At 33.9% G+C, this 19616-nt stretch overlaps 1 protein-coding gene across 1 annotated transcript in view; it reads left to right on the forward strand.

Annotated features, from left to right (window-relative positions):
- The window catches only part of U2SURP (U2 snRNP associated SURP domain containing), a 91041-nt gene that overhangs the window by 57335 nt on the left and 14090 nt on the right, over positions 1-19616 (forward strand). The window contains exons 14-27 of the mRNA XM_019024134.4: positions 32-114; positions 1056-1221; positions 1412-1623; positions 2534-2577; positions 5709-5813; positions 6892-6958; positions 7035-7198; positions 11323-11485; positions 11810-11889; positions 13429-13516; positions 14526-14648; positions 15720-15876; positions 16648-16743; positions 17434-17500. Coding sequence (XP_018879679.1) covers positions 32-114; positions 1056-1221; positions 1412-1623; positions 2534-2577; positions 5709-5813; positions 6892-6958; positions 7035-7198; positions 11323-11485; positions 11810-11889; positions 13429-13516; positions 14526-14648; positions 15720-15876; positions 16648-16743; positions 17434-17500 — 1615 coding nt within the window. The remainder of the gene's footprint in view (positions 1-31; positions 115-1055; positions 1222-1411; positions 1624-2533; positions 2578-5708; positions 5814-6891; positions 6959-7034; positions 7199-11322; positions 11486-11809; positions 11890-13428; positions 13517-14525; positions 14649-15719; positions 15877-16647; positions 16744-17433; positions 17501-19616) is intronic.

Raw genomic sequence — 19616 nt, forward strand, 5'->3', positions numbered from 1 at the left:
GGTTATAATTCTTTTTTTCTTTCTGCCCTAGTTCTTGATGATTACGCACCTGGCTCACATGATGTAGGAGATCCAAGCACTACTAATTTATACCTTGGAAACATTAATCCACAGGTAATATTAAGTAAGATGAATGTTGATTGATATGCTTTATGCTTTTGGAAGAAAGCTACTTTGTTAGTCAAAAAAAAATCAAGATTCTGAAGCTGACAAATCTGATGAAATTGGATAGTCTTTAGAGTTGTCTTACTGGTATGGCCCAGGTTGTCTTGCCACATATTCTTGTTTCCTCTTTCAGTAACTAGATTGAACTCTGGATTTGAAATGTTTTACTAGGTGCTGATTTTGTTATTAAATCAGGGTGTGACCATTGATGAATAATATTATTTTGAGACTGTCCACTTCTGATGCATACTTGTTTCCTTGTGGAGTCCCTTTTTCTTCTCATAGTAGTAAACTACTCTTTGTGGTTTGTCTTTTATATTTTAATTCTTTTCCTGCATTGCTGCTGTTAATTATGATATGGGGAATGTAGTGACGGTAGTATATAATATGCTATTATTAAAAATTATATTTTGCATATTTACTGTTACCTGTTTTCTCTGCATTTGATTACATGGGTAGTTGATTGTTAGAACAGATGATTAGATACTTTTTTTCTTCATTGTCAATACATATTTCCTCTTTAAATGTACTAACCATGCCTGCTTGAAAAATGTTACTAAATGCCTAAACAAACCATCACTATAAAACATCTTACTTAGGATCCAGGACCTTAAAACAAAGGAAGATAGAGAGTAAAAATGATTTTGATTTCTTCGTCCACTGAACTTCCCCACCCTGGCATCTTAAATAAACCAGAATATTTATAGTATGAAATGATTTATGAATGCCCCACGCGGGATTTTACTTGTGTAGAGTTCCTGGTACTTAAATGGAAAATTGAAGCACGTTGCTATGTTGCTTTTTATTTTGTAAAAACTACTTTGTTTTCTGAAAATAATTTTTTCTTTTCCCTTTTTTGCATAATAAAAATCTTTTACCCTTTTTAATAGATGAATGAAGAAATGCTGTGCCAAGAATTTGGAAGATTTGGACCGTTAGCCAGTGTGAAAATCATGTGGCCTAGAACTGATGAAGAAAGAGCCAGAGAGAGAAATTGCGGCTTTGTGGCCTTTATGAATAGAAGAGATGCTGAAAGAGCTTTAAAAAATTTGAATGGTAAGAACATTTTTATTATCCATTTATACAATTCAGATATTTCTTTGGTTTGGAAAAGTATTTATAAAAACTAGGAAGGATTGGACCTGAAATGGAGAGGTTAAAATGAAAATTATTTCAACTCACCAGAAAAATTTTGTTTGGAAACTTTCGAGAGTTAACAAAATGACCTTTCATTTCTTTCTTGTAGGAAAAATGATTATGTCTTTTGAAATGAAGTTAGGTTGGGGTAAAGCTGTACCTATTCCTCCACATCCAATATACATTCCGCCTTCTATGATGGAACATACGCTTCCCCCACCTCCATCCGGACTGCCTTTTAATGCGCAGCCTAGAGAGCGGTTAAAAAACCCTAATGCTCCTATGTTACCGCCACCTAAAAACAAAGAGGATTTTGAGAAGGTAATTTAAAAAATGGACATAAGGCCGCATCTAATTTGTAAATACTAAAGCTGTGGTAGTATTTCTTTTCAACAATTTTATAGAAAATGTGTGTGTAATTCTGTTTGGCAACTTTTAAAGAAATAAGTAGATGTGTTCCCTGCCTTAGCCCGTGGAAACCCTATATTTGAAATACTAGGTCATATTTTTATTTGTGGCTACCATTCCTTTTTTGACCACTTGTTAAGTTTTTTTTCCTTTGTCCAGTGTTGTATCCAGATTTGCTTAAGTGTAGTAACTAAATTTACTTTGTTCTGAGAAAGTGATACTTTGTATTTGGTTAAGTGACATTTCAATTAGAAAGACCTCCTAAGTAGTTATTGTTTGGATGGCAGCTAGGTCTGAGGTATTAGAATATTTGAGAAGATTTATGTGGTTTGTAAAAAATAGTTAATCTAGTAAAAGCAAAGGGTGAGTATTTTCTTTTTAGTAAACAAAACCAACTTAATTTCAAGTTATAAGAATTTGTTGGTTCTATTATGAATTAATTACACTTAAAATGACAGGGCTGGTTTTAAAGGCTTGGGAACAAAGTAGCGAACTGTATGGTCAGAGGCAAACAGTTAATTATTTCACAAATTAAAATCTTTATCTGATAATTCTCAGTGTAGTACCTATTTCAGTGCATTGATGTGCATTCTGGCAGGAATGTTCTGATTCTTTGCATTTGGTGAACGTTTATTGTTCACTGAACACATCCATTTGCATTTATGTAATTGCTTAGTGTATAATGACTTCAAATGCAGTGATTGCCTGCAAAACTTGTGATTAGATATGTAGTATTTTCAATGCATATGTATATTTTTGCTTGTTACTTGTTAACAATACTCACATATTCTATGTTTATTATCTGATGTGACTTCATATACAGACTCTGTCGCAAGCCATAGTCAAAGTGGTTATCCCAACAGAAAGGTACATGTTTTTCTTTATTATTACTGATCTAAATATAGACAATATCCCCTTCTGAATTTAAAAAGAAATGGTGTTGAGGAAAAGGTAGTATCTTGACTGAGCAATGGTTCCTTCCCAGTACTTTTTGGGGGGGGATGTGTGAAATTTAACTAACTTTTGTATACTTTGCAATTTTATGTCAGTATCTTTTTTTGTTTTTATTGTTATCACTGTAGGGAATGTTTATAGTTTGACTAGTTAGAGTGTATTTATTAGCTCTGATTTGGAGTCAGACAATAGACTATTGTCTTGGGAAAATAGATGTTTTAAATGTGTCGTAAATTTCAGATAACATTACAGTTTGACCCAATCTGTTGTTATTTTTTCTTGTTTTCTGAATTATCTGCATTTAATATATAACCTTGGTTTGAGTTCTCCTTACTGAAGGCGTAGCTTTTTTTTTTTTTTTTTTTCAATTGATTTTAAGAAGAAATTCCTATTATTGTCATGAACACTGGACATACTAGAAACTTTCTTTTCATGGTGACAAAGGTATTTGGAATTCTTTTATTTTCCTTTCTTCCTTTTTTTCTCTTTCAACACACTATTAAAGCAGAAGAATTCATGATGTAGGTATGCTCTTGCTCAGTCAAGCTAAGCCTTTTCCCAAACACAGGAACACAACACTGGTTGAATAATAAATGAACACAAAAGAATACCAAATTCTCTTTGACATTGGCCTTGGTGAGCAACACCAGCTGAACTGTCTGCGGCAGCGGGGGACCAGGAAAACATCATGGGATGGATTGGGAAAGTATACAGTTTTTGACCAGACATTGGTACGATCGACTCCAATAAATGTGGTTTTATTATAACTGAGAGACAATTTTTTGTTTTTGTTTTTTTTTTTGGTTATTGTTGCCCAGAATAAGATAATTACCATTTTAAAATTAAATAATGCACTTTAAATATATCATCTTTTTGTACTACACTGTTTTATTCTAATAGAAAAGTCACCATTTTTAAAATAAACACAATCCTTAAGGAAGAAGAATGTGATTACAGTTCTTTAGTAATCTTAACATCAAGTTAATAACAATTAATTGTCAGATTTTGATTTTAAATAATCATGAAACATTTTAAAAATACTTATAAACTTTTAATTTTCTAAAAATAGATTTATCAGTTACAAGCCTGTTTAAAACTATAGTGGGTTTTTCACCACTGATAAAAGCATTCACAGGATAGTATTTTTGTAGCATTCAAAAAAAGCACATATCTAGTGGTAGCTTTACATGTATGTGGCTCAGCTTATTTCTAAACAAAATTTTGAGTGTGCGTTTTGCCGAAAGTCTTCACTCACCATTAGGATGAATCCTTTGTTTTTAAACTTGCTAAACAATTTTCCTCTATCTTAAATGCTAAAGTCAAGTTGCTTTTGACTTAATTCACACAAGTTTCTGGATGTATAACATTTGTCCACCTAGTAATTAGTCTTATACATAAAATTTCCCTTAGCTTTAATTTGGCTCCTATCAGTGGGGAGTTTTGGAATTGAATCATAACTTTACATTATCGCACTTCCTTCAAAATAATGTCATTAACCATATGAATGCTGAAGAACTGCATATTTGCAGAGCAATTACTTCTGTGAAAGAGAAATAATTTTTAAATAGAAAATTAAGCAATGTTTTTAGTTTTTTGTTTTGACAATTTGAGGTTGAATAAGTAGTTTTAAATGCATGATTTCCCCTTTGTAAAGATTTAAACTGTGATACAATTTTTTTTTTACTTCCTTTAGGCTTAAATTTTTTTCACTATGGAGAGATTTCATTTTAAGTAGGTTTGTTTGAAAGCTATGAGAAAATAATTATAGTCACCTTGAGATCGATTATTTTATTGTTCATGTACTCTGAAATAGGGCATTATAGAGCCACAAAAGTCTGTCTTGTTCTATAACTATATATTTGTTTACATTCTAGCAGTTATATGAACGTAATTTGAGCTGGGAATGCTAAAGGTGTAATTTAGTGTGTGCTTTGTACCAAGAGCCAATATCCTTTTGCTTTTCCCAATTGTTATTTGCCAGCTGTGTATGGGGACTGGTGAAATGAGGAATCAAAAGCAGCTTATAAATAAGCTGAATCATTTTTGCCGGACACCATAATCAATGTCCAAAATTGTGTTTGGAGTCTAATAAAATATCACATGATTTTAGGACCCAGCTTCAGATAAAGACTTCCTGTGAGTTCAGTCAATAAAATGACTGTACTAAAAAAATTACTCACATATGTTTATTTTTGGTAAAATATTGGAAAATAATTGTTACAGAAAATGGGAAGGGCATCTCACCGTGTACCCCATTTTGCAATATTTTGGAAAGAGTAGTACTCCATTCACTTAAGGCTTTGGCAACATAATTTCTTCATTGATTGATAATGTACAGGCATATCAATCTCTTGTTTTGGAGGGAAAAAAGATATATACAGGCAGAATTATCTATTTCATGAATTGTGAACTAGTTTGAAGTGTGGTCCAAAGGGATGTTGCCTCATTAAAGGTCAGATTTAATAAAAAATCCATCTGGTATGTGTACCAGAAAAACACAGGAGTTGGATGGATTTTTTATTAAATCAGGCCTTAAACTTGTTAAATAGTTTTGCATTTTTATAAATTATAGTCATGGTTATAACATCTCAGTAGCACCACAAAAGTGCTTGGTTTAGGAATTTTTTTTTTTTAAACTGAGGTAGTGTGTAAATTTCTAGATGGCTGTAATAACATGCAGGCTCTAAGTTACTGATTTTATATATCAATATTTGCAGCTTTCTAATTAGTTGTGATGTATAATTTAATGTTTTACTTTTGGAAAATAAGTGACATTTAGAAAATTAAATATTACTATGAGGCTGTATTGTGGTTTCCTACCCTCCCTCACCTTTCCATCCCCTCCCACTTCCCTACTCCCACTGTCCCACACCCTCTTAATGCACAAGGCATTAACATATGCTCCAGGTTACTTTTTTGGTATTAAATTCGGTGTTAGTCAGCAGAATAATCATTTTCTGCACAATTATAGTAACTTAGGTCAAGTGTAGTTTTATATAGTGGTAGGTCTGAATCCATTTTCTTTAACTGTGTTGTTGTTGTAGGAATTTGCTCGCCCTGATACATCGAATGATAGAGTTTGTTGTACGTGAAGGGCCGATGTTTGAAGCTATGATTATGAACAGAGAAATCAACAATCCTATGTTCAGGTGTGCATTTTTTAAAAATTGTGAAATATATGTAACATAAAATTTCCCATTTTAACTATTTTTAAGTATACAGTTCAGTGTCATTAAGTACATCCACATTGTTGTACAACCATCACCACCATCCATCTCCAGAACTTTTTTCATCTTCCAAAATGGAAATTCTTTACCTGTGTAGCAGTAACTCCTCAGTCTTCTAGCCCGTTAGCCCCAGCGACTGCCATTCTACTTTCTGTCTCTTAGTAATTTCATTACTCAAGGTAAACTCACAGGAGTATAATCATACAATATTTGTCCTTTTGTGACTAGCTTATTTCATTTAGCATAATGTCCTCAGGATTCATCCGTATTATAGCATGTATCGGGATTTCCTTTTTTAAGGCCAAATAATATTCCATTATATGTATTTACTATATTTTATCTTCAGGCATGCGGTTTAAAACTACTTTTAATTTGTTAGAATTAAAAATATTTCCAAGAATAAAGTTGTAAAAGTATGGGATTAGTTCTGCAATGGGATGGGAAGACAGTTTTAGTAATCAGAGTAGAATGTATTGAGGCCAATTTTCCATCAGATTTTGATTTGGTTGATTAAATAGTATTGTTTTTAGCATTCTCTAGGAGGAAAATACATTTCATTATGCTTTTCAATGAAGGAATCATAAGTAAGATACAAATGAGTTTTAAAATAAATTGCTTATCCTCTGAATTGTTACGGTATTCTTAAACACTAGTTTAACACTTAAGTAGTGTAAAATCACTGCTTTTGTAATTATATATTGGGAAAATCTCTCCATTGCCAGACACAGTATCTGCCATGTAAGTGTTCAGTGAAAACGATCATAAGACTCATGATGCATGCCTTCTGAGTATTAATGTCAGTCAGTAAGGCAGTCTAGGGCTGCAGTAAAGGAATGGGGATAGGTAGCGGGTGGTAGTGGGTGAGATTCTCTTCAGGGATCTTTGTTTTTGTTTTATTTAGAACTAAATAGGCAAATAATATTTCTCATTTATTTATATTTAATTGAAGATAGCTCTTTGTTAAAGAATATGATGTTTAATGTTTGTTTGTTTTGTGTAGGTTCTTATTTGAAAACCAGACACCAGCCCATGTTTACTATAGGTGGAAGCTTTATTCTATTCTGCAGGCAAGTAGAATCAATTACTTTGTTAATTTTGACTCTGAGTTATTAGACCTTTATAATAACTCTAAATGTTTGTTAGGGAGATTCTCCAACTAAATGGCGGACGGAAGATTTTCGTATGTTCAAAAATGGATCTTTTTGGAGGCCACCACCATTAAATCCGTACTTGCATGGCATGTCAGAAGAGCAAGAAACAGAAGCTTTTGTAGAGGAACCTAGTAAAAAGGGAGCACTTAAGGAAGAGTAAGATATTTTTCCTTTCTATTATATATTCAGAAAAGTAACTGTAATGGTTGCTTTAATTAATGGTCTTACTAAGATGTTAACCCTAAAATAAATTTTTTTCACTTGTGAATGTTTAAAATAGTAACATCTTTCATCATGTGCTTTATAATTTTAAACATCCCAACAAGTATAGGTGTGTGTCCTATTGTCCTTGAGTTTTCTCCTGGTAAAATTAGTGATGATCTCTTAAACATGATTGACTTATTTCTTTAGCATTGGAGTACTTCAGATTCTTACAGAAATTATTGGAGGATCCCTAGAATTCTTGCTTCTCTGAATGCAACATAAAGAAGAAAAACTATTGTGTGGCTAGTGGGATCAGATTGTGGCTATGCAAAGCCTCTACATGATAACTTTCACACTTGATTTGCAGTGTGTGGTGAGCTGTGAGATGGCCACCATGGAAGTATGTGTTGTTATTAGTCTCACTTAACAATTGTACAGTGCAGCTAGCTGGTTTAAGAAGCAAAAACATACTTATTAAATGTTCAGAGGACATCCTGTATACCTCATGGGAAAACACTGGCTAAAAGCATTTTTAGAATATAGAATTAAATACAGACATGCCTAGTTTTATTGCGCTTTGACTTACTGTGCTCTGCAGATACAGTGTGTTTTATAAATTGAAGGTTTGTGGCAACCCTAAGTCAAACAAATCTGTTGTCATTATTTTTCGAACAGCATGTGTTTACTTCATGTCTCTGTCACATTTTCATAATTCTCACAATAGCTCAAACTTTTTCATTATTATTGTATCTGTTATGGTGATCAGTGATCTTTGATTGTTTTGGGGCACCACAAACTATGGTCATATAAGAAGATGAACTTAATCAAAAAAGGTGTGTTCTGACTGTTCAGTGACTAGCTGTTTTCCCTTAGGCCTCCCTATTTCCTGAGACACAACACTATTGAAATTAGGCCAATTAATAATCCCACAATGGCCTCTTGAGTATTCAGGTGAAAGGAAGAGTCTCACTTCTCTCACATTAAATCAAAAGCTAGAATGATTAAGCTTAGTTAGGAAGGCATGTCAAAAGATGAGGTTGGCTGAAAGCTAGGCCTCTTGCACCAAACAGTGAGCCAAGTTATCAATGCAAAGGAAGAGTTTTTAAAGGAAATTAAAAGTGCCACTCCAATGAACACATGAATGATGAGGAAGCAAAACAGCCTTATTACTGATAGAAAGTTTTGGTGGTGTGGATAGAAGATCAGACCAGCCATAGCACTCCCTTATGCCAAAGCCTAATCCTGAGCAAGGCCCACTTTCTTCAATTCTGTGGAAACAGGTGAGGATGCTCCAGAAGAAAAATTTGAAGCTAGCAGTGATTGGTTTTTGAGGTGTAAGGAAAGAAGCCATCTTCATAATATAAAAGTTCAAGGTGAAGCAGCAAGTGCTGATGTAGATGCTGTAGCAAATTATCCAGAAGATCTGAGGTCATTGATGAAGGTGGCTACACTAAATCACATTTTCAGTGTAGACAAAGCAGCCTTTTATTGTAAGAAAATGTAATTTAGCACTTTTATAGCTAGAGAGGGGAAGTCACTGCCTGGGTTAAAAGCTTCAAAGGACAGGCTGACTCTCTTATTAGGGGCTAATGCAGCTGGTGACTTAAAGTTGAAGCCAGTGCTCATTTACCATTCCAAAAATTCTAGGACCATTAAGAATTATGCTAAATCAACTCTGCCTATGCTCTATAAATGGAACAACAAAGCCTGGATGACAGCATATCTGTTTATAGCATGGTTTACTGAATATTTTAAGCCCACTATTGAGACCTGCTCAATAAAATGATTTTTTTCGAAATATTACTGCTCATTGACAATGTACCTGATCACTGAAGATCTCTGATGGAGATGTGCAAAGAGATTAAGTTGTTTTCATGCCTGTTAACACATTATCCATTCTGTATCCCGTTGATCAAGGAGTAATTTTGACCTTTTAGTCTTATTATTTAAGAAATATATTTCATAAGGCTGTGGCTGCCATAGATAGTGATTCCTCCAGTGGGTCTGGGAAAAAGAAACCTTGTGGAAAGCATTTATCATTCCAAATGCCATTAAGAACATTTGTGGGCCAGGTGTGGTGGCTCACACCTGTAATCCCAGCACTATGGGAGGCCGAGACAGGAGGATAGCATGAGGCCAGGAGTTCAAGACCAGCCTGAGCAATATAGTGAGACCCCATCTCTATTAAAAAGAAATTTTAAAAAATCTTAAAAATCCGTTTCAGTTTTTTTGCCTATAAAATAAAATCGACATTAACAGGAGCTTGGAAGAAGTTAGTCCCTCATGGATGACTTTGAGGGATTTAAGACTTCAGTAGAGGAAGTAACTCCAGATATGGTAGAAATAGCAAGGGAACTAGAATTAGAAGTAGAGCTCAAAGATGGGACTGAATTGCTGTGATCTCATGATAAAACTTTAATAAATGAGGAGTTGCTTCTTAGGGATGAGCAAATTAAGTGGTTTCTTGAGATGGAATGTATTTCTGATGAAGAAGCTGTGAACATTGTTGAAATGAAAGGATCTAGAATATATATAAAGTTAGTTGATAAAGTAGTGCAGGGTTTGAGAGGATTGACTACAGTTTGGCAAGACATTCTCCTCTGGGTAAAATGTTAACAAACAACAACTCATGCTGCAGAGAAATCCCCTGTGATGAGAAATGTCAGTTGATGCGGTAAACTTCATTGTTTAAGAAATTGCTGCAGCCACCCCAACCTTCAGCTACCACCACCCTAACCTTCAGCTACCACCACCCTGGTCAGTTGGCCATCAACATTGAGGCAAAACCTTCCACCAGCAAAAATGCTATGACTCACTGAGAGTTCAGATGATTGTTAGCATTTTTAACAAGAAAGTATTTTTAAAGTAATGTGTACATTGTTTTTTTAGACATACTGCTATTGCATGCTTAATAGACTACAATATGGTATAAACATAACTTTTACATGCACTGGGAAATCAAAAAACTTATGTGATTGGCTATATTGCGATATTTGCTTTATTGCAGTAGTCTGTAACTGAATCCGCAGTCTCTTTGAGATATGCCTGTATGTACTTCACTGCAGTCTATAAATCTTAATACTTGTTGCATTGATTCATTGCTCATGAGAGCATTTGGCAATGGAGTGTGATACTGTTTGAGTGTATTTACTTCTGAAGATGTATGTTCATAATCACTGTAATCCTAGGATCTGCAAACTCAGCTCATAGGCTAAATATGGCTGCCTCCTGTTTTGGAAAATAAAGTTTTACTGGAATACAGTCAATTCCCTTCCCTACATGTTGTCTGGCTGCTTTGGTGCTATGCCAGCAGGGGGATAGAGATCATATGGCCTGCAAAGCCTAAAATATTTATAATCTTTTTTTTTTTTTTTCCCCTGAGATGGACTGTTGCTGTGTCACCCAGGCTGGCATGCAGTGGCACGATCTTGGCTCACTGCAACCTCTGCCTCCCAGGTTCAAGCAATTCTTCTGCCTCAGCCTCCCGAATAGCTGGCATTATAGGTGCCTGCCACTGCACTCGGCTGATTTTTATATTTTTAGTACAGATAGGGTTTCACCATGTTGGCCAGGATGGTCTCGATCTCTTGACCTTGTGATCCGCCCACCTTGGCCTCCCAGAGTGCTGGGATTACAGGCATGAGCCACCGCACCCAGCCAGTCTTTTCCTTTACGGAAAAAATTAGCCTGTCGTAATCCCAGGCAGAAGTGTTAAAGTAATAGACTTCCTTCAAAGAAGGGGAGTAAAGAACATGAAAGTTCTTCAGTATCATGGGATGGCTAGACTGGGGTGCTCTTAAAGACTCTTGAAGAAATGCCTATAATTTTAAATTTACTTAATTTGTAAGCTGAAAACATAATTGGAATCTTATTAGTTCTACAGAGTATTCTTATATAAATTCTTCAAAAAATTGTAACAATTTTGGGGGACACAACACAAATCAGACTGAATATATTACAGTCTTCAGAATTATTTTATGTGAGTAGGTTTTAAAGAAATTAGTTTGTGAGCAAAAGCTACAATGGCATTTGAAATTGTATCTAAATATTTATAAGTTAAAACAATTTATGTTCAGACAGAGGGATAAATTGGAAGAAATCTTGCGGGGATTAACTCCAAGGAAAAATGATATTGGAGATGCAATGGTTTTCTGTCTTAATAATGCTGAAGCTGCTGAAGAGATAGTGGATTGCATTACTGAGTCGTTGTCCATCTTAAAGACACCCCTTCCTAAAAAGGTATGGGAATGAATTTTAAGAAAAGGGGAGATAGTTGACATCTTTTGGGATTAGAATTGGTTTCCTTTTTGCACAAAGCACTTGACTGATGAAATTTTTCCCATGCAGTCTTATGTTATTTCTGCTTGGAAATTTAGGTTCATTAACATACAAGTTAACAAACAAGTTGAAATGTAAATGCGTTAACAAATTTCATCTCTGCCAAAGGCATAGTTGTGGTGATACTGAGCTTCATATAACTCTTCTAATTAGTAGCCATAATTAAATTGTAGCTAAACATTAGCCTTATATTAACCTATTTTGTGTTATCTTTTGATATTATAGATTGCCAGATTATATTTGGTTTCTGATGTTTTGTACAACTCTTCAGCCAAAGTTGCTAATGCTTCATATTATAGAAAATTGTAAGTATAATGATATAACTGATATTCCTGAAATAAAGTATTTAAGGGTAAGGAGTTCAGAAAAGAGGATTGTTTTGTTAACATCCTCCAAGAATAAGAAATACAGTCAGCCCTCCATGTCTGTGGGTTCCTTATCCATGAATTCAACCAACCATGAATTGAAAATATTTGAGAAGAAAAATTGTATCTGTACCGAACCTGTACAGACTTTTTTCCTTGTCATTTTCTAAACAATATAGTATGAAAACTCTACATAGCATTTACATTGTATTAGGCATTGTAAGTAACCTAGAGATGATTTAACAGATGGGAGGATGAGGATAGGTTACAGGTGAATATTATGCCATTTTCAATCAGGAACTTGAGCATCTATGGATTTTGGTGTCCATGGGAGGTCTTGGAACCAGTCCCCCCATGGATACTGAGGGAAGACTAATTTGAATTTCTTAATGGTTTGTAGAATTTTTTTAAAAATTGGCTTACACTTAAGCTAAATTACCAATTTTTTGGAAAGATTTTATATCATATCACTTTCTTAGTTATTGACAGTAGAACAAATAGGTGTGAAAGAGAACTTTATTGCATATCTAGCTATTCATATAATAAATAGAAATAGTGTATATACTGGCAAACATAAGAGACCAAAGACATACTATTAACTATAGAATCTGCATTCTCTTCTGATCCTCAGCATATTGATTTTACTTCATTGTTAATGTTTCCTAAGGCAAAAGGAAGTTATGTTGCTGTATTATAATTAATGTATAACTCAGCTGGGCACAGTGGCTCACGCCTGTAGTCTCAGCACTTTGGGAGGCCGAGAAGGGCTGATTACCTGAGGTTAGAAGGTCGAGACCACCCGGGCCAACGTGGTGAAACCCCATCTCTAGTGAAAATACAAAGATTAGCTGGGTGTGGTGGTGTGCCTCTGTAATCCCAGCTACTCGGGAAGCTGAGGCAGGAGAATCGCTTGAACCCCGGAGGCGGAGGTTGCAGTGAGCCGAGATGGCACCATTGTCCTCTAGCTTGGGTGACGAGCAAAACTCCGTCTCAAAAAAAAAAAAAAGTATAACTTTTCCTCTGTTCCCCAGAGCTCTCTTTCTGTGTTTATTTTATGAATTAGGCAAAGGGAAGCTTTTCCCTAGGATGTTGCTCTGAAAAGAAATTTAGAGAGCTGGATCCTACTCTTAGGTCTGCTATTAGTTTTTTTGCCTTGGACGAGTCACTTTTCTAAGTTTTCTGTTTTATAAAATAAAGAAATTGGACGAGATGGTTCAGCATATCCTAGATATAACGTTTCTTGCTCATGAAGGGAACTAGTAGGGACTGTTGGGGAGTTTGTAGGAGAAAAATTCAGAGTAATAAGAGTTAAAGCAATTCAGTTACGGTTTTAGAGTTTAAACACCTAGTTTTTGATTTTTAATAATTTCTTGATTTGTAAGTATTTTAAGTTCAGGAGGGGTTTTCATTGGCTGGCATGCTAAAGGGGAAAGGAATTTTAAACATTTTATTTTAAAGAATGTGTTATTTGAATTTCAGTTTTGAAACAAAGTTATGTCAGATATTTTCAGACCTCAATGCCACCTATCGTACAATTCAAGGCCATTTACAATCTGAAAACTTTAAGGTACGTTTATTGTTTTACTATTTTTGTCCTAGTGTTTTAAATGGGTGGGGGGAGGGCATTGAAGGGCTAGAAAAGTGCATAAGACAAGTATGAGACATAAATTTAAAACTTAGATGTTACAGAAGTTACTGTTTTAAAATTCTGTCGTTTTTGTTTTTATCAAAAAAATAAAAAATTTAAAAGATACTATTTTGTCAGGTTTAATTTTAGTTTTAAGTATTGTTTAAAAATTATAAATGTTAGTCTTTTTTCATAAAACATACAGAAGAATCACTTGTTTTGTAATGGTATATACTATTTGGCTGGATTAAAGACATACATTTTAATCATGTTTAGAAAGTCTCTTCTGTTACCAATTTTTTTATAACCTCTTAAGCTCCAGACCAGTGTTAAGAAAAGCCAAGTGTAGTACTTCACTTATAATTGAATAAGTAAATATGCTTTCATGGGAAGAAGACTTTTTTAAGAAAAATTTTTAGTTTGGGAAGATGCCCAGTGACCCCACCATTTAGGGCATTCAGGCAACTCCCATTTTAAAAGTTTTTGACCTTAAATTTTGACCATAAGTTAGAATTTAAAGACAAGTTTCAGGAAGATACAGAGTAAAGTATTAGCCAGAATTAGGAAGTACTTTATTGGACCATAAGGGATTCAGGTCAAAACTTGGCTACTTTGGTTTCCAGTTTTAGTAAGTTTCTGTGTAAGTGTTTCTGGAATGTGGCTCATGGGTAGTACTAATGGTATGGGAGCTGACCTTAGGTGGTAAAGAGCAAATTAGTTACTGTTTATTTTTCATTATATTTATTTTTAGGGGTTTTTTTCCTTTTAATTGGAAGGTGACATTGATTTTTTTTAAAAATATGGTAATGATATATAGTTATTTTCTTTAAAGTTTAAAAAATGTCAGTTTAAAGGCAAATTTAGCAAATCTTGATGATCATTCTCATGAACTGAAATTTGAGACATATAGCCCAAAATAAAAGTTGTTGTCTGTTTCCTGTTTCTTTAGCAACGGGTAATGACTTGCTTCAGAGCGTGGGAAGATTGGGCAATTTATCCAGAACCATTTTTGATCAAACTACAAAATATTTTCTTAGGACTTGTAAATATTATTGAAGAAAAGGAAACAGAGGTAGGCAGTCTGTATTTGTCTGGTTGTTTTTAAAATTCGTTTCTGGGGTGGAGGTTTCTTGGAGTTGTTCTGTGTTACATATGTGAGGTACATTTCTTTGTGAAAAATATCTATTGCTTACCATTAAGTAGTGGATTTTTATTGCTGGAACCCAGGAGTCAAAATTACAGGTAACAGGAATTCTCTGTCTCATGTCCTTATGTGAAAATTGGTGAGTGGTTTTTTTATTTAATGATATAAGAGTTATGATATATTGTTAATAGTAGAAAAGCAGCAAGTAATAGAGCAATATGTATAGCATGACTTTATTTTGTTAAAGATAGCTATATAAGTAAAATATGTGCATGAAAAGATGCATCACATGATAGCAGATATACATCACCATTCTGTTGTTTTTTTTTTTTACCTCCTAAATAATTACTGAATCCTTAATGTTTAATTCTGCCATGATAGTCAAGCTATTATGTTTTCACTTTCACTCCTGCAGGATCTTCCTAATTGGCCTTACTGTTGCAACCCACGTGGGCCTTGTTTCAGTTTCTTAAATGTGTGTTTCCACCTACCATTGGACTTTGTACATGTCCTTCCCTCTTTCTGGGACTTATCTTCACCTGAGATCCTTCATCTCTCAGCTCAAACATAACCTTAGCCTTCTCTGACCTCTTTAAGTGAAACTTAGTATGCTAATAGTATGATATGCCCTTTTGCTGTAGCAGTTACCATAGTTACAGATAAGTATATATTGTTGTGATGATCTGATTTCCTGGTTCCCCCACCCCGGCAAAACAACAACAAAAACCTTTACCAGGCTCTATAACAGGGGGACCAAACTTGTTTTTGCTCATCATTGCCTCACATGGTACCTGGCACCAGTGAGCACTTGGTAAATATTAGATAAATGCACAACTGACTGCTTCTTTAGCAAACTGGATGATAGAATATGTTCTTACATTGTACCTCAGATTGTGGGTATCCAGTTATGTTGGCTTGTACTGGATTACAAGTTAATCTTACAAGCAATGTGACTTCAGCAAGCAAAGGAAAATGTTAAAATAGTACACATTTCCATAGGATGTTCCAGATGACCTTGATGGTGCCCCCATCGAGGAAGAGCTTGATGGTGCACCTCTGGAAGATGTAGATGGAATTCCTATTGATGCTACTCCCATCGATGATCTTGATGGAGTCCCTATAAAAAGTCTTGATGATGATCTTGATGGAGTGCCTTGTAAGTTCAGATTTCAAACGATTAAATCTAGCTAATACGTTTGGTGACCAAAACTCTAATTTCCATACATGCTGATATGGAAAAAGGTTATAGTTTCTCATGAACGTATCAAGTTATTAACTTTTCTATTTCTGATTTTTTTCAAAATTCATATACCCAGTAATACATTTATTTGTATGCTAGGTATATAAAAGGCCAAGAAGAAGCATTTTTTTCTGGTCACATTTCTTTGCTGGGACAATCAGCCTCCTATAATATTAGCAAGTTTCTCTTTTTGTCTTGTCAGGAAATTATAGGCAAAATCTTGTGCTCAGTTATGCATGATCCTAGGTACCTGGTTTTATCAGTTTTTATTAGTTTTTCTAACTTACAACTTCAGTTTTCCTAGCTGCCTAAAATCATTTTGAAAATAGGAACTGTAGACAGCTCTTTGGTACATTTGAATTATATGTTTAAATATTGAATAATGTATGCAGTTTTATATTTCAGAGATTAGGTAAAGGTATTAAAGATTTGTTTTACTTCTCAGCTTCTTCACTTGCTTAATATATTACTAACCTGTATTTTCTGAATTGATATATATACTGTTAAAAATATTGCCCTCAGATGCAGAGAATTGGTTTAGTCATAGTCCTTGTTCTTAGTATTACTATTTGTCCATCTGTGTCCTTATTTTACTTTGCTTTTTAATAATATGGTGAATACCCATGAATGTAATACTTCGGGTCATCCACTAGTAGTCAGGGTTAATGGCTTATCTTTCCCTAATAGTGGATGCAACTGAAGACTCAAAAAAGAATGAGCCTATATTTAAAGTTGCCCCATCAAAATGGGAAGCTGTGGATGAATCTGAATTGGAAGCACAGGGTGAGTAAAAGTAAAATAAATATTTTTTAAATTAAGTACTTGTACGTTAATTATTGGTGTGCTTGTATATATGTTTTCCTTTTATGTTTTATAACACATTTTAACCTTAATACTCAATGTTATCATATTTTGTGTCTAATGTATGCTTTTATTGTGGTTGGTGTTGCTGTTACAATTTTCTTAGGTCCTTCAGTTTGGAAGCTTTGAGAGTAATGAGATATCACTGAAAACCTTTCAGGTTAAGGCATTTTAGTAGCAAATGTAGATTGGAAGCTGTACCTACGTAGAAATCTACACAGAGGTCAGTTTCATAGAAACCAAGCTTTGACCCTCCCATAATGCTAGACTGATTAGATGAAATTTAGACTTGTCTTTCACACTTACTTAGACCTGTATCCTAGTGCTAATAATCTAATTGTTGCTATTTGTAGGTTCTAATGAAATAAATCTTAATATTCAACACAGAAATAAGGATGACATTATTCGTCACTTCATGAATTTGAATTATATTGTAGGTGTGAGGAAAGAGATTTGGCATATAGAAATAGCTATTTAGAGAATTCATAAACATAGATTTAAAAAACTTCTGTAATATAAACTTTTCAGTTCTAAAGCTTGAGCTTCCACTGTACTACTGAAAAAATGCTAGTTTACCTCGTGGAATTACATCCTCCTTTTCCTTCCATTCAGCTGTTACAACTTCTAAATGGGAATTATTTGACCAGCATGAAGAATCAGAAGAAGAAGAAAATCAAAAGTAAGAATCTAAGTTTTGAATATACTGTTTCTTGTTCACATACACTCCCCTTTTCATTAAGAGATATAGTTGAAATAATAGTGAAGTGGAAAACTTCAGTCTTAAAAAATTTGGGGAGAGGATCATTTTTAGTTCTCCATTGGTTTTCCAGTGAATAAAGAGCTTTTGTTTTCTGGTCTTGATGGATCTGGTTTCATTTTGCTTTTGAGTTTTTTACGCTAGGTTATATTCTCACTTTGTAGTTACTAATTGGTCAACTGCATTTTTTTCAAACCTTTGCCATCAAATATTGTTTTGGGCTCCACAAAAAGTGGTTTTTAAAATGTGAATAGGAAAGGTTATACTCCTTTCTTTTGGATTGTACATTCTAAGAAAAAGATTGCATTATGGCCATTGTGTTATTTAAATATAAACCTTTCAGAAGAACTAAGAAGGAATACAAAGGAAAAAAATCTTTTCTTTTGAAATATAGAGAAATAATAATTTTGATTTTGCTGTTTGGTAATCACCCCAAAATTGTTTTTGTATTTGACACTGTGTGGTTGTAGGAATCTCTCCTCTCAGATTCTCCTGCAAGTCTGTATTGGCAGTTTTTAGGAAGTTCATGACACTTTTTAAAATCATTGCAAAGGGAGTTGAATTTTTTTTTTTTTTTTTTAATTGAGTAGGAAGAGATGGTATCACAAACACAAAGCACAGGTTACTGTCTTTAAAAATTTTGCGTTCTTCTATTCTCCAATGGAAGTGGGAACAAAGAGAAAACTCCTGTGTGTCCTAGCACAATATGGGCATTTGTGTGGATTTAATAAATGGGCATTTGGATTGTTGGGAAAATGTGATCAATCAGCAGGCTATAGAAACACAGTTTGATACGATGGTGAAAACTTGTCTACAATGATGTTTTTTCAGAAATGTTGGTGTGATTAGAACAAGTCAGCAATGATGATGACAAAATATTTACATAATGTTATATAGATGTGGCTTGCTAATGGAAATACCTATCTGAGGCTGTTTAGGAATACACGAATTGAGAACCGTTTAGTTCAGTTTGCTTTAAAACACTGGTTTTCTGAACCCTTTTTATGTTCGTGATCCTATGATTAGTAACATCTTACCATTTTAGAATCACTGCTTTAAAAGTAGTATATGTACTCATAAAATAATTATTTAATTTAGGGGGAAGGAAGGGTAGAAAAGCCGTTGAACTGAAAAAAGTATTGTTCTATTTTATTTCTAAAGGTATTAGTTTTTTTGGCATAAAACTGATATTTGTGTTAATGTTTGGAATATGAATACATTTTAGCATTGATGTTGGAATACTCATACATTGATGGAAGCCTGGATCACTAGAAGTATAATTTTAGATTTTTCATTTTTTCTTAGGAATTTCGGGTAAATCATGATAATGTAAAAATAACAAAGTACAAAGCAAGGAAAAAAAGCTTTTGCGCAGCTTGTGATCCTTGAAATTTTCTCATGCCTCACTACTACTCTCTAGTGGCTGAATCCTAAATGTCTTTTTACTTAAGGCTGATTTTGTAACTAGTAATTATTATATTTTGTGGCAATATTGTGATTCGTGGCAGAAATGTGATTTTTAAAGCATGTTTTGGAGAAAAGTTACAAAAAGCAATTTCATTTGTATTGAATACTGTATGGATTTAGAATCTTGAATTTGCATGTCTTTTTAAAAAAAGAACAAGAGGAAGAAGCTGTGATAAGATTTGAACCTCGAATTGTGGCTAAAAGCTAAGGCCAAAACCAGTTTAGAAAAACTGCTTAAGCCTTGAAAAAATTATAATAGCAATTTAAAATATTTACATATTTTAAATCATGAATAGAGCTCATTTAAAAAGTCTTAAGTAATATGGTTAAATGTTTAATGTTCAGCCATCTAGACCCTTTCTATGTGTATAAAAACATGCATAACTATTGAACATAAATGATGTAATATTACTGTACATGCCATTCTGTGACACGTTTTTCATTCAATGTCATTGGTATTGTGCCATTTTAATCTGTTTACCTGTTCTGTATTCATCTATGATTGAAAGCAAACATTTTGGTAAACATACAAGGATGTTTACCAAAGAATATTTGAAATTGCAAAAAAAAA

Source organism: Gorilla gorilla, chromosome 2 (genome assembly GCF_029281585.2).
Source record: "Gorilla gorilla gorilla isolate KB3781 chromosome 2, NHGRI_mGorGor1-v2.1_pri, whole genome shotgun sequence".
Taxonomy (NCBI): Eukaryota; Metazoa; Chordata; class Mammalia; order Primates; family Hominidae; genus Gorilla; species Gorilla gorilla.